This window comes from Phyllopteryx taeniolatus, chromosome 12 (genome assembly GCF_024500385.1).
Source record: "Phyllopteryx taeniolatus isolate TA_2022b chromosome 12, UOR_Ptae_1.2, whole genome shotgun sequence".
NCBI classification, from domain to species: Eukaryota; Metazoa; Chordata; class Actinopteri; order Syngnathiformes; family Syngnathidae; genus Phyllopteryx; species Phyllopteryx taeniolatus.
In genome coordinates this window covers 6234332-6249832 of record NC_084513.1, presented here as the reverse complement: position 1 = coordinate 6249832, position 15501 = coordinate 6234332, and the positions used below count along the sequence as shown (strand labels likewise).

At 40.6% G+C, this 15501-nt stretch overlaps 1 protein-coding gene and 1 non-coding gene across 11 annotated transcripts in view; one reads left to right on the top strand and one right to left on the bottom strand.

Annotated features, from left to right (window-relative positions):
• lrp1bb (low density lipoprotein receptor-related protein 1Bb) overlaps positions 1–15501 on the bottom strand; it is a 351513-nt gene that overhangs the window by 238184 nt on the left and 97828 nt on the right. For all 10 annotated transcript variants that reach the window (XM_061792342.1, XM_061792345.1, XM_061792351.1 and 7 more), the window contains one exon: positions 509–646. In XM_061792342.1, the coding sequence (XP_061648326.1) occupies positions 509–646 (138 nt within the window). The remainder of the gene's footprint in view (positions 1–508; positions 647–15501) is intronic.
• Positions 6280–6351, top strand: trnae-uuc (transfer RNA glutamic acid (anticodon UUC)). Its single transcript has one exon. It is a non-coding gene; the product is annotated as a tRNA-Glu (tRNA).

Genomic DNA, 15501 nt, shown 5'->3' with positions numbered 1-15501 from the left:
AAATAATTGTAGGAATTAGATTATTTTATGTATTAGATTTTTCATATGACCATTTCTTTTCCTATTTTTAAAGTAATATTTATAGCCTTTCACAAATTATACCTTTAATGTGAATTTTTTTTTTTTAAGCTCTCAAGTGTGCTTGCCTTCTGCGTGATTATTGGACATCCAGTCTGAGATCAAACTGAATTAATCAAATACCTAAAACGGGGAAGACAGCTCTCATTGGCATTTTTAATGAATCCCTATATAACGTTTTTACTGCCCTGTGCAAGAAAATATATGAGGAAAATTAAAAAAGATCACTCATGCATGCCCATATACTAGGAATATAACTATATGTTCAATAGCAATAAACTACAAAGTATTATAAAACTCCAATACTGATTGAATTTCTAAACTCACAATCTTCCAGACGCAGACAATGATGTATTTACCTCTGTCTATTTATTTGTTCATATAAAGCCTACCAAGCTGCTATGAATATAACGTATTCATTATTTCTTACCTCGACAGTGGACTCCTTCATCGTAGCCATCCTCACAGTCTCTTGCACCGTTGCAGAGTTTGTTGAAATGAATACATTTTTTTGTCCCAATGCACTGTATGTGATTGAGTGGACATTTGATCACCACATCCTGTGCACCTGAAAAAGAAAAACAACAATTCTTGTCATACTTTTGCTTCTTGCAAAGTAGAAAATCCATCCGTCCAGCCATTAGCTATACCGCTTCTCCTACTACATCGACGACACTGTTGATTTGTTAACAGTAAATCGCAGGGCACATAGAGACAGACTGGGTGGGAAGTGAGCCAACAAGTGAACAACTACACCATCAGAGACTGTGGAATGTCCTTGACTAATGTTTTATTTTTTTTCCAGCACTTTGCACAACACTTTCTATTATGATATGAGCAAACTGTGGTGTTTAGCACGTCTGCCACTCAGCTGTGAGAGTTTGGGTTGCAATCTCAGCTCAGGCCTTCTTCCTGTGTGGAGTTCGCATATTCTCCCCATGCTTGCATGGATTTTCTCTGGGTAATTCATCCCACACTCCAAAAACATGAACATTTGTTCAAGTGAATACTCTAAATTGGCCATAAATAAGAATGTGAGGGTGGATGGTTGCTGGTCTATTTGTGTACTGCAATTGGCTTGCAGACCAGGGTCTACCCCGCCTCTTGCCCAATATCAATTAGGATAGTCACCATAGTACCCAGATTATAGCAAGGATGAAGAATGGATGTATTGATTAGAGGTTAAACGATTAGTCGACAAATCGCCTTTACTACTCTGCGTCAACGTTTAAAAATTTGAAGTTGACTAATCATGTTTTTGGCATCTCTTCTTCCAATTGGGCAATATACAGAGGACTTATGACTCGCCAGTCTGATGCTGTCGCTGGAAAATAAAGCTCTGTGGCTCAACGAAATGTCTGGCCAACCAGGCGACACCGTCTTCATACATTTGCGCGGGTCCCAGAATACGAAAACAAGCTGGTGTCAATGAGAATAGAGGTTAGCCTCACTAGCTTCGGCTATTCCGATCACCACTCGTCTTAAAATAGTCTAAACAGTAGGATGTGGGTACGGCGGCGATGAACGAGGGCAGCAGCATGAAGTGAAGCTCCATCTTCGTCGCCAAAAGTGAGACAGCAAATAATTTCTATGCTCAGATAAAAGCACAAGTGAAATAGAAACAGTGAAAAAGAAAAATACTTAATTTGTTGGAGCCTGGCTCAGATGTCACGATTTATGACATGCCCTGGGCATCCACCTGGAAGGGGGGCATCCAAACAGTTTAGGGCAGGCAGTAACCCCCACTCCCCTTTATAAATTACCCCAGACAAGATCTTATTTGACTTGGACCCCTCCATCCCCCACTGAAGATTGTTTTTCAAGGGTGGAAAACTTGATTAGCATTTGTTTTCCATACAGGTAAACATTTTTTTCCAGCGTCTTTTGAGATCCTCCTCAAAGGATAAAAGAACATTTTTGTGTGAAACAAAATAGCCTAAGCGTATGCAAATACATTTGTACTTCACAGTCTTGCTCATTGCACCGCACAGATGTTTGCAACCACACATGAAGTCCCTTTAAAAAGGAAAAAAAAAACATTTAACTCCCGCTGCCAGTCAGGCGGACAGCAGGGAGCAGCTGTTGAAGAATTTGTGAGGCACACAGATGACCCTCACTCATGTGGGAGCAAATAAAACACAGCTGACCATCTCTACCTTAACTACACCACAATTCCCATTACAAACGCGCCATTACAAACTTCGCCTCATGGGAAGATTTATCACTCGTGTGATGGGATCTGGAACAATCCAGGAAGTTATCCCGCTCGTAAGAAGTCACATTCCAGCACACATGGACCATCTTGCCTGGCTGATTACTTATTCAAAGCATCCATTTCTACTTTGAAATGTTTCAATTAATGTGCCTGCTGCAGTGAAGGGCTGTCACGCTGTGATGATTTACACAAATCAAGTATGCGAGCATGGCTTCCATAATGACAATAAAGAGTCAGGCTAGTATCTCCTCCCATGCATTTCCATGGAAATGTGGAGGGGACCTTGGTCTTTAATTAATATTACTTGGCTGTATTTTTAGTACCACAGTTTTACGCAGTGTTTAGGTAAGTGCCCTTGTCTTTGGGAGTTCATATTTCAAGAGAAAGTGTTTATATAACTCTCACTTTATATGTTAAAAGTACAGGTTAAGCTCAATGAATTAGAGTTCTGTATCGTAGAAAATATTTCAGGAGTTCCTATGCAGATTAATCAAACATGGAAAATACACTTTACACTAATACACTAATTCTGACCCTTATTTGTACATTAAAAATCATTTTCCTTGTTTCTAAAGTAATATTAATTTTTTTTCGAGATGGTGAATTTGGGGTTTTCGTAAGCTATGAACTATAATCATCAAAATGAAATAAAATTTAAAAAAATGTATCCTGAACTTATCTCTGTGTGTAATGAATGTATACAGTGGTGCTCTGCGATACGAGTGACCTGACAAGTTTTTCAAGATATGAGCCGTCGTTTGGCCAAATCTTTTATTTGACTTGCGAGCAAACATTTTAAATACGAGCACTGTATGGTGGCAATCAACACAACTCAACTCACTTCACAACAAGCAGCACTTTGGGAGATAGCAAACAACTCTTCAAAAAAGACGCTTCAAGCTTTTTATTGCCACTCCCACTTGAAGTTTACTGTCAAACTAAACATAACACAAAGACATTTACATGTTATCTATTCAAAACAACCACATATGTAATTTTGCCTTAAAGTCTGCAAAATTGATGCAAACAGATAATGGGACAAGCCATAGACGGTATAATAACATTACATCTGTGTTTCGGTGTTATAACTCTTTCAGCAACAGATATTTCAACAGTAACAGTAGTACAACATATGTAGACGGGTAATATGACAATACTCACAGGCATATATTCCTTATCCTCTGTGAAGATTGACTACTGAGAAGCTGAGACGTTCTCCACGTTCAGTATGTTCGTATGTTTGTATTATAATGCCCCAGGTTGGCTAAGGTGCACACACCAGAAGGAGCAAATCAATGTCCATTGAATTTGAGCAAAAAACGTGGCAAAACGTGTTGAATTATGTACATTATATTTAATTATGACATTACTGTAGGTTTTGATGACGTACAATATTATAGTGGTGTTTTTCTGACAGAAAAACAGACAAACATTTTTGTTGTTTTTTTTTTGGGTGGCTGGAACAGATGGCATTTCCATTCACGTCAATGGGGAACAATGATTTCGGACATGAGCGTTTTGACAAACTTTTATCTCAAGGCACCCTTGTATAATATATGAACATCACTATTTGAATTGAACTTGAATTGAAATAAATTGAGTTTTTGACAATATTCTAATTTATTGAGATTCACCGATATATGACATGGATGGACATGAGTAAGTTGCCCCCAAGGGGGATGTGGAAGTTTCAAAAGCCAGACTTTTCCCAGTGAAAGGGTTCAGCACCCACACTTTTCCTGCGGTTATTAATAACAACACCGCACCCCCCTGCAACTTAAAAATGTTATGGTACAACCCCCACACTCTTGCTCTGCATCTGGATGGACAGCTACATACTGTAGTTATATTAATGACACATGTGGACAATACCCCAACAAAGGGGATATCCCTCATAAGGGAGCACACAGTGTCCCAGAACATTCAATACATTCACACCCATTTGGCAAATGTGCTACTTAACGCACAGCTGTAAAGGTCCCTGACAAGCTAACCGCGTTGTCAACCTCTCTCCTCTCTTCTCGCCACATGGGTTCTAATCTAATGTGATAAGGGGAGGATGGCAAATGAATATTCAGTGGCTCGGATCTGTCACGCAAAGGTTCACAGATGTTCTCCCAACGGTGGCTCAGAGTTGCTCTCTCCTCTTCCAAACTACTCAACTTTGATGAATTAAAGCCAGATGTACAGTACAGTAAAATGCATTTCCAATCTTTTTTGAGAGGTGGGTCATTAATGTTTCACATACTTCCATGAAAACACAGTCATTAAAGCTATTCAGGAATTTGTTTGAATTCAATGTAAAGCTTTCCCCACTGTTTTGTGAATTTGCCTTTTATGTCTCTTTTTAAGGCCACAACGGGAGAATTTTCGGTACCACCTCTGCCTCACAAATGAGGGTTTGCATGTTACGCCTCATGCTTGCGTGGGGTTAACCGGCGACTCTGGCTTCCTCCCACATTCCAAAGCAAGTGGATGCTACAAAACTAAATTGTCCATAAGTGAATGCGAGCAAGAATGGTTGTTTTTCTCTATGTGCCCTGCAATTGGTTGCGTACCAGGCAATTTTGTTAGGCTTTTGTCATGTTATTCGACACACATTGATTGATTGAACCGCTTCAGATGATGTAAGGTACATATTGTGTTATCATATAATATTGATGGTTTCTATAATTGTAATGTGATAGAGGTGGTATTAAGAGGTGGACTGAGTCGGGTAAGTCCTACACGTTGGTTTTGGGTGTGTTTAGTCGGTATTTCTGCGAAACAATTATTTTCTAGAGAAGAGGCGGCCCGGTGGGCGACTGGTTAGAGCGTCAGCCTCATGGTTCTGAGGACCCGGGGTCAATCCCCGGCCCCGCCTGTGTGGAGTTTGCATGTTCTCCCCGTGCCTGCGTGGGTTTTCTCCGGGCACTCCGGTTTCCTCCCACATCCCAAAAAAACATGCATTAATTGGAGACTCTAAATTGCCGTAGGTGTGACTGTGAGTGTGAATGGTTGTTTCTTTGTATGTGCCCTGCGATTGGCTGGCAACCAGTTCAGGGTGGACCCCGCCTCCTACCCGATGATAGCTGGGATAGGCTGCAGCACGCCCGCGATCCTAGTGAGGAGAAGCGGTTCAGAAAATGGATGGATGGATGGATCTAGAGAAGAGCTGTGATTGTTCACATATCAACCTTGGTGGAGATCTGGGCTCGTTCCCCGATAGTAGTCAAGTTGTTTTTTGTTTTTTCACTGTCCGATCAGGTTCCAGATTACTGAAGCGGACACTTATTGGTAATTACATTTCCAAACATCACAAACTAATTTGAACAACTCATTGAAAAAGTTCATCAAGGTGATGGCAATTAAACAGCGTCAGTGCACATGAATCTTGGATGGCTCCGTCAGGCAGAATAAACATAATTAGCTGTGTATGTACCTCATCAGTATGAAGGATCTTTAAAATAACTGTGACAGACTGTTAAATATATTCTAGAAGTTATCATTTATTTGCTTAGCTTGCATTAGTATTATGGACGATTTTAGATGTCTCGCCTTCGAAAAGATGACTCAGCATCATCCGATGGAAGGGCGCCTGGACCAAGGACGTGATCGGATGTGGTCGGGTCGGGACAAGTGTTGGTCCAATATTTTGTGTTGTGTCTTATTGTTTAGAATACTATGTCTGGGAAAAACCCTCTTATTATTAAATATTATGTGTCGTGTCTTATTGTTTAGAATACTATGTCTGGGAAAAACCCTCTTATTATCAAATATTTTGTGTTGTGTCTTATTGCTTAGAACATTATGATTTGTAAATCCCTCCTATTTCAAATAAATGCAGGAGCGAGGGGGGGGATTGTTTAGAGCGTGTTGAGAGGCTGTGATCTGAACAATCTCCCATACGCCACTCTTTTACAGTGTGTTAAATGAACCCACGTGGTTCTTTCTGCTATTTTTTAGGGCTGTAAAGTGTCAATCTATCTATCTGTGCCACCATTGGTTCCCATATGGTCTAGCGGTTAGGATTCCTGGTTTTCACCCAGGCGGCCCGGGTTCGACTCCCGGTATGGGAACCAATGGTGGCACAGATAGATTGACACTTTACAGCCCTAAAAAATAGCAGAAAGAAACACGTGGGTTCATTTAACACACTGTAAAAGAGTCATTTCAGCTGAGTACTCAAATAGGGAAGGTGAGCAAAAGTCTGATAACGGAGCGGGAGCAGATGTGTAGATTCTGAAAACGCTTGCTGGTCAGTGAAGAAAAAAGACACCAACCCTTTTAGTGAGAACTCAGCAGAAAGGCACACCCACGTTGGTTATGAGATTCGCTAAGTTGTTACGTAGCAACTTTGGCTACTATGATGTTGGTTTTGTTTTTGTGGTACATGGGATGTCCCACCCTCAATGATAAAACCCTTTTTTTTTGATAGAAAATCACCTACCAACTGGACCAATATGACAAACCCAATAATAAAAAAAATTTGAATCATTAACTCGTGTCAAAAGGAGTACAGTTGATGATCAGAACTGTGGGCATGGCCTCCAAACGCGGCAAAACGGTTTAATATTTTGTGCCCCCCAAAATCAAGCTGCTTTAATCATAATTCCATATGCGGCTCTCACCAATGATGCTCAAGAGAATGGACAGAATTGGGGATTTAGATATGACTGGTATGCAACTATAGGTTTTGAATGGGAACACCTTATTGGTGAAACAGGTTATGATTGGTCCAGTTGGTCAAAAAAAAAAACAGCAAAAGAACAAAGAAAGAAGTTTAACATAAGCAAAACGGCCCATAGTTTAATATTGAAATACAAATCAAGTCACCCAATGTGTTTGATAGTGAGCTTGTGGGCCTATTCTGGTGGAAAAGATCCCCACTTCCAAGTAGTATTGTGTTATAGGAACCGTGTTAAACCAAAAATGCCATTGAAAACTTCAAAGAAAGGTAGACAAATTTTAATGGTTAACAACATAACTACTGATGATGGGTTTCTTGTTGTCACAGGAGTTTCAGGACAAAATAACAATTGGTTACTATTGATGGAACAAGCAGCAAATGTAGCGAGAAAAGATTGTGTTCTTTGCATGGGTCCCAGGCCTTTGTTGCGCATAGTTCCGGCATAATTATCACAAGATTGTATTATTCCATTTGCACACTGATTGAGGAGCATCTGCAACATTTGCACAACCATTGTCCCAGATTATCGCACTACTCGTCACTTTAAACCGCATACAGTCCTTGAAGTCTCAGCGCCCTTTGCACAATGGTCATTGCACCGGACTATTGCGATATTAGTCATTCAAACTGCTGCTAGAGGACTGCATATTTTTGCACAATTGTTTTTTGTCAATGTCTTTATGTCTCCAAAGTGTTCTGTAAATTGACTGTCTGTTGTACTAGAGCGGCTCCAACTACCGGAGACAAATTCCTTGTGTGTTTTGGACATACTTGACAAAAAAGAGATTTATCCTGGCAGAGGCAAAATTATCCAACATAAAACATACATGGTGTTCCTCGTGGGGTTCCTAATCAATACAAATTAGCTGACCAAGTTGAAGGAGGATTTGAATACTTCATATGCTGTTGGTGTACGATTAATAAAAATGTTGATGGGATAAACTATATCCACTTCAATGTACAGAGATTAGGAAATTGGACTCAGATTGGGTTGGAAGCTGTGCACGAGCAGCTCAAGGACGTTCCAAAGACCGCATAGCTGTCGACATGCTCCTCGCAAGAGAGGGAGGTGTTTGCGGTATGTTTGGAGAACAAACAATACTGCTTCAGATGGCAGCTTGACCAGAGCCATCGATGGTCTACGGACCCTCAATCAACACTCCTTTTGAAACAACTGAATGGACGTTTTTGGTAAATATAAAACCCTAATTTCACCAATATTGATATCAATTGCTGTTTTTGCAGCCATTCTGACATTGTGCGGATGTTGTTGTATCCCATGCATTCGGGCATTAATCAGTAAATTAATCACCACAGCCATAACCCACATGGAACCGTATGGAGCAGATTTATCCTTTATTGGAGGTTGATAATAATGACGATGATGATGATGTTGTTTTACCTGATTTGTTTCCTGATCCAGGTGATTACGATGTTTAAACTACAACATTCATGTATGACAAGTTTACTCTGAGTGTAAATGTATTTGTTCCATAAAAATGATTCTACAATTAAAAATCGAAATGAAGTGACTGTAAGATGATATGAGAATTTGTGCAAATACATGATAAACAGGAGGGAAATGTTAAATATATTCTAGAAGTTATCATTTATTTGCTTAGCTTGCATTAGTATTATGGACGATTTTAGATGTCTCGCCTTCGAAAAGATGACTCAGCATCATCCGATGGAAGGGCGCCTGGACCAAGGACGTGATCGGATGTGGTCGGGTCGGGACAAGTGTTGGTCCAATATTTTGTGTTGTGTCTTATTGCTTAGAATACTATGTCTGGGAAAAACCCTCTTATTATCAAATATTATGTGTCGTGTCTTATTGTTTAGAATACTATGTCTGGGAAAAACCCTCTTATTATCAAATATTTTGTGTTGTGTCTTATTGCTTAGAACATTATGATTTGTAAATCCCTCCTATTTCAAATAAATGCAGGAGCGAGGGGGGGGATTGTTTAGAGCGTGTTGAGAGGCTGTGATCTGAACAATCTCCCATACGCCCTCCTCATGAGAAAAAGAAACCAGTGTCTTCATTCCTTTTGTGTCTATTTTTTATAATGTTGGGTAAGATAAATCCAACACAGACCCAATGTTGTTTAGAGTCCGAAGGCATGTTTGGATTGATAGTCATGTTAAAATTGATCAAGTGCTTGTTTAAAATTAGATGGTGCTCGTTTAATATGAAAAGAAACAGTGAGACATGCAAAAAATGAAATAAAATACTGAGTAAATAGAAATAATTATAGCATAGCGCAGTTTAGGTTTAGATAAATTAATAAGATGCAGAGACGAAATGGACAAATACTCTTAACACCAGTCTGAACATCACCTTCACTAAGAGGCAAGACAATCCCCTGGCAAATAAAATAGGAAATATATGCGTTTGCAAGAAGAGCGAGAAAGATTTAAGTTCTACATCAATATTTATTAAAGTATTTAATAACACAGCGATAAATTTGAGGAAAACGGTCCTGCTTTGCCTAAACGCAGCACATACATTAATGTCTGCCACTTCGGCAAGCAAAGCCGCAGGGTGTTATAAACGTAATGCAAATATGCATCACCGGGTCAATAAATAATCTGAAACATGTTTTTCAAGAAGCGGAGGAGCAAGATTATGTGACGTAAATGAGGGAGATTGATAAAGAGGTAGCCAGACCAATGTAATGTTAAGAAAGAGTTTTGCAGTAAAAAGCCACCCACTCACGTCTTTGTTACTATTACATAAATCCAGGTAATTTATTATTTATTAAAGGGTTTAAAGGGTTGAAAATATCAATATATTTATTTCTTGAATTTCCTGCTGCTTTACCTGGTGACTAAGTGTGATTTCGAAGTAATTCAATTGTTGACAAATAATTAAATTCACCCCTCCTTGGGCCATCATCTAATCATGGTGGAGGGGTTTGTGTGTTCGAATGATCCTAGGATCTAAGTTGTCTGGGGCTTCACGCCCCTGGTAGGGTCACCCATGGCAAACAGGTCCTAGGTGAGGGACCAGACAAAGCACGGTTCCAAAAACCACTATGATCAATAACACAAATGGAGATCAGTTTCACTTGCCCGGACACGGGTCACCGGGGCCCCCCTCTGGAGCCAGGCCTGGAGGTTGGGCTTGAAGGCGAACAACTGGTGGCTGGGCCTGCACCCATGTGTCACTGCCGGGCACAGCCTGAAAGGGTAACGTGGGTCCCCCTTCCTATGGGCTCATCACCTGTGGGAGGGGCCATAGGGGTCGGGTGCAGTGTGAGCTGGGCAGTGGCCGAAGGCAGGGACCTTGGTGATCCGATCCCCGGCTACAGAAGCTGGCTCTAGGGACGTGGAATGTAATCTCTCTGGCAGTGAAGGAGCGCGAGCTGGTGTGTGTGCTTGAGACGTTCTGACTAGAAATAGTCGGGCTCGCCTCCACGAACAGCTTGGGCTCTGTTACCAGTCCTCTTGAGAGGGGTTGGACTCTCTTCCACTCTGGAATTGCCCACGGTGAGAGGCGCCGAGCAGGTGTGGGTATACTTATTGCCCCCGGTTCGGCAACTGTACATTGGGGTTCACGAGAGGGTAGCCTCCGTCCACCTTCAGGTGACTCTTGTTTGTGCCTATGCACCAAACAGCAGTTCAGAGTACGCGCCCTTTTTGGAGACCTTGGAGGGGGTGCTGGAGGGGGGTGCCCCCCCCGATCAGAACCCGAGTGGTGTTATGTTATTGGACTTCTGTGCTCACCACGGATTGTCTATAAGGGTGACCACACGTGCACTTGGCACCAGGACACCCTAGGTCGCTGTTCGATGATCGACTTTGTGGTCCTCTCATTGGACTTGCAGCTGCATGTCTTGGACACTCGGCTGAAGAGAGGAGCAGAGCTATCAACTGATCACCACCTGGTGGTGAGTAGGTTCCGATCGTGGGGGAAGATGCCGGTCCGACCTGGCAGGCCCAAACGTATTGTGAGGGTCTGCTGGGAACGTCTGGCAGAGTCCCCTGTCAGAAGGAGTTTCAACCCCCGCCTCCGGCAGAACTTTGCTCACGTTCCAGGAGAGGCGGGGGACATTGAGTCCGAGTGGACCATGTTCGGCGCTTCCATTGCAGAGGCGTCCGACCGGAGCTGTGGCCATAAGTTAGTCAGTGCCTGTCATGGCGGCAATCCCCGAACCTGTTGGTGGACACCAGCGGTGAGGGATGCAGTCAAGCTGAAGGAGTCCTATCGGGCCTTTTTAGCCTGTGGGACTCCTGAGGCAGCTGATGAGTACTGGCCGGCCAAGCGGAATGCAGCTTTGGTGGTCGCTGAGGCAAAAACCCGGGTGTGGGAGGAGTTCGGCGAGGCCATGGAGAACGACTTCCGGACGGCTTCAAAGGAAATTCTGGTCCACCATCTGGCGTCTCAGGAGGGGGAAGCAGTGCACCATCAACGCTGTGTATGGTGGGGATGGGTGCTGCCGATCTCGACTCGGGACGTTGTCAGTCGGTGGGGAGAATACTTCGAAGACCTCCTCAATCCACCGACAGGCCTTCCCATGAGGAAGCAGAGTCTGGGTTCTCTGAGGCGGGCTCTCCTATCTCTGGGGCTGAGGTCACCGAGGTGGCTTGCCAAGTTCATTATGAGGGAGAGAAATGTCAACATGTTGGAAGTCGGACAGGTTTAGGCACCAGACAATCGAACAGAGTATGTATATGTATAATCAGAATATGTATTGCAGTAGGTAGAAGAAAAGTAGTATTAGTTAGTAGAAGGTCCTGTATGTGTGGCGATCATGAGAAAAGATGACAACGTAAAGCTCTCTCTCAGTCTTATGTTTTTATAGCTTGAGGTGTCACAAATGCAAAAATATTAGCGTCAAAGGTACTGTTCTGCTAGACATGTTTCTTCTCACAAAAAGCTGTTTTTTTCCCCGCTTTTTGGTCAGAGACCAGTGTTTTTGGTGTTTTACAGCTGACTATTTAAGGACGGAAAACGCTAAAAAAAACTTTTTCCTGTGAGGTTTGGTAGGGTCGGTACTTATATTACCACAGAACACAATATTTTGTTGTTCTTAAAAGATCTATCAAGATGCTCTAAAACGGCTGGCAATAAGTGGAAGTCTGCTTTGAAAATGGCTGGCAGTGAAGGAGTTAATACAAACTTGCATGCAAGGAGACAGTTCAAGTACAACCTAATGTGTGTTCTAAGAAGTGTCTGTCTACTTCTCCTTAGGCGAGGTCCAGTGTTGGGAAGATTATTTTGGAAATGTCGTTCGTTAAAATTACAAGTTACCCTGTTGAAAAAAAATACTTACTATAAGTAATGTAACTAATTACATGTGATTACATTTTGATTATTTAATTTTGAATTAACGCATCAACAGGACCCTTGCTTGTTTCCTCTACAAAAAGGGGCTTAATAGCATCCATCCATACATTCTCTATACCACTTTTCCTCATTAGGGTCACAGGTGTGCTGGAGCCTATCCCAGCTGACTTTGGACGGGAGACCTAGTACACCCTGAACTGGTCGCCACCCAATCGCAGGGCACATAAAAACAAACAACCATTCGCATTCACACGTGGATAAAAACCATAGATCCTTATTTAGGAATTAATCTCATATTTGTTCTTTACACAAATAATTATGACAAAGTATGATAGAATGTAAATACATAATAAAAAATGTTTTGGTTGCATTAAATGTGTACAGCTTGTGGAAAACCACCATGTTGACCTAATAACAAATGTGCACAATTTAGACATTGTCACTGTATATGACAAACCAGATAAGTGAATGTTCTATAAAAAAGTCCAAAATTATAAAGATGAAACTGTTCAAAAGTCAATGTTCTTTTATGTGTTCAAAACCGTAACTATGAGTATAACCTTTTAAAAATCCCAGATAAACTACTAGATTGCATCACAAGCTGGTACTTCGAGGTCATATTTGGAAAAATATGTCACGTTTGCCACTACAGCGGTTATCATGTGCCTGGAGATGACTTATGGTGAACTCATAGGGTATATTCCAAGTCTCATTGCCCTAAAAATTATTCCGCTTCATCATCATGAATGGTACGTTCAATGGAGTTACTCTCCGTTTAGAGGAGCCAGGATTAGTTATGGATCACTGAGGAGGAATCAGAATATAGGTGGATGGCTTATTAAAATTATTTAGGCATTGAATCTTGTAAATTGGGGCTTGGTGGATACAAATGCATATAATGACAAGTTAAGATGTTCAGTGTATCAAAATGAACCTGCGTACAAGATCACAAAGAAATCGCTATATTTAGAGAAGAAAGTGAAAACAAAATGTGATGAAAACCAAGTTGAATCAAACTGTTTTGAAATGGAAAGACACAGGTAGAAGGACACAAGAGAGGGCAGGGGGCTTTCTGGAAAATCCCAAAAAAATCATTCAGAGAGGAGGCCTCACTGATCGAACACAGTGGTTAAATGTGTAAAACATCCCAAACATACTGGTATGTAGTCTTCTGAATTCCAACAGTTAGAGATATTTGTGTTACAAATGTTCCTCTAAATTTGCACATAAATCCAGAAGAGTCATCATACCATGCGAGACCTCAGCATATCCCAATGAGACAATCTCAGTAAGAATCTAAATAATTCACTTTTTTGGTCATGTGCCACCTCAAAAGGGTCCAGTGGTGGCAAAGAGAAATCCATTACCAAAGAAGCAGAAAAATAATTTGTTATAATGTGAGAAAGTCATACAAATAATCTCTGTCCTAAGTAAAGAGCAATAATAAAATAATCAAAGGATGCTAATGGTTAGCATGCCTGCCTCACACTTCCGGGGTACAGGCTTTGAATTGTTGCTCTTGCCTTTCTCCAGCTTCCTTTCACATCACGTTCACTGAGGACTCTAAATTGTCCATTGGTGTGAATGTGAAGGTGGGTGGTCAATGTGTCTATATGTGCCCTGCGATTGTCTGGCGACCAGTACAGGGTCTACCCTGCCTTTCACCCATTGTCAATTGGGATAGGCAACTGCTCACCTACGACTACAGTACAGAAAACAGATAACTGGTCACCTACAACTACAGTATAGAAAATGGATCTTCCAGCTAAGAGAAAAGTATGGTATTCTTCATTTCATTAAAACCCAAGGCAATGCTGATTTGGTTCAACCTTGTCATTCATTCGTCTCTCAACGAGTCCTGGAAAAGATGCTGAATGTGTGGACATGTGCTAACCTTCCCTTTAAGTTATGACCAAACTTACGCTGTCTAGTATTGTGGAAAGGATACTTTTGAGTATAATTACTATATGTTAAAAAATTGTCCATCTGAGCTGAAAATGACAGATTGTTTTTTTTTTAAGACATAATGGTCTTGTCACCGAGGGCATTTTCAGCACTCTGAGTAATTTTGCAAACAGTGAATTCTGGTATTTTGAATACTCTCTTAAATATAAAAAAACATGGAGTGGACAGATTTGTTTGAACATATTTCTGGCTAACATTAATAATTCAGTAATGTTGACCAATCCATCCATCCATTTTCTCCCACTTATTTTTCAGGGTCATGGGGAGGAGAAGTCTTAAGGTGAGAGACAGGGTAGACAGATCACCAGTCAATCATAGAGAATTGACATTCACATATACGGGTAGTTCAAAATCTTTTGTTAACCAAAACATTTTGGGCCAAAGTACATGGAGAAAACCCACACAAGTACACTTAAGTGCAGACTGTCTTGACTTAATTTTGCACATTTCATCATAAAAAATATACACTGACCGGGATGAGATCACACTGATTGGACAAAGATTCTCATGTCTACCTTTGTTGTTTTTATTCAATTTTGAGCTTCATTGACATTCACGGGTATGTGTTTTAAGTTGCCAACCTCTATTAAACTAAATGGGAGCACCATCACGCATCCTTAAAAGTAATCTCAATGGTTGCCAATGTTGTGCAAGTCTATTGAGAAAGAAACATTTACTAAGTCATTGCTAAAATAGTTGCTTTGTTTTCAAAGCCGTAACGTCACATTTAAATGTTGTAGAATTTAAAATCACATTGCACATCTCAGTATCAGCAATGGTAAAGTTAGTTTATTATATATATATATATATATATATATATATATATATATATATATATATATATATATATATAAAGTACATTTATTTATATTTATTGTATTTGTATATTATTATTATTATATTTATTATTAGCCATTTTCCATCCAAATGATCCTGAAGCTTTTACTTTAAGGTAAATAGGGATCATCTCTATTTTTAAACAGTTATTGACTGTATACTAACTTTTATTAACCTTTTTATTAACCTTTTTATTAACATTCTGCAACAGTTCCACATTTTTACCCTGCAAGTACATTTTGTCACTTAAGTTGAGAACTATTAATTCAGATTCAAATGAAAAGAGGCAGTCCATCGCAGATTGCTGCCTTTTTGTTTTCTTCTTCTGACCCTGCTATGACTTAATTGGATCTGTCTAAAAGACGCCGAGAATGTATTACAACATCCAAATTTTTCAGACAAGAAAATGACAACTTTCAAGTAATTAGAGAAGAATAAACAGAA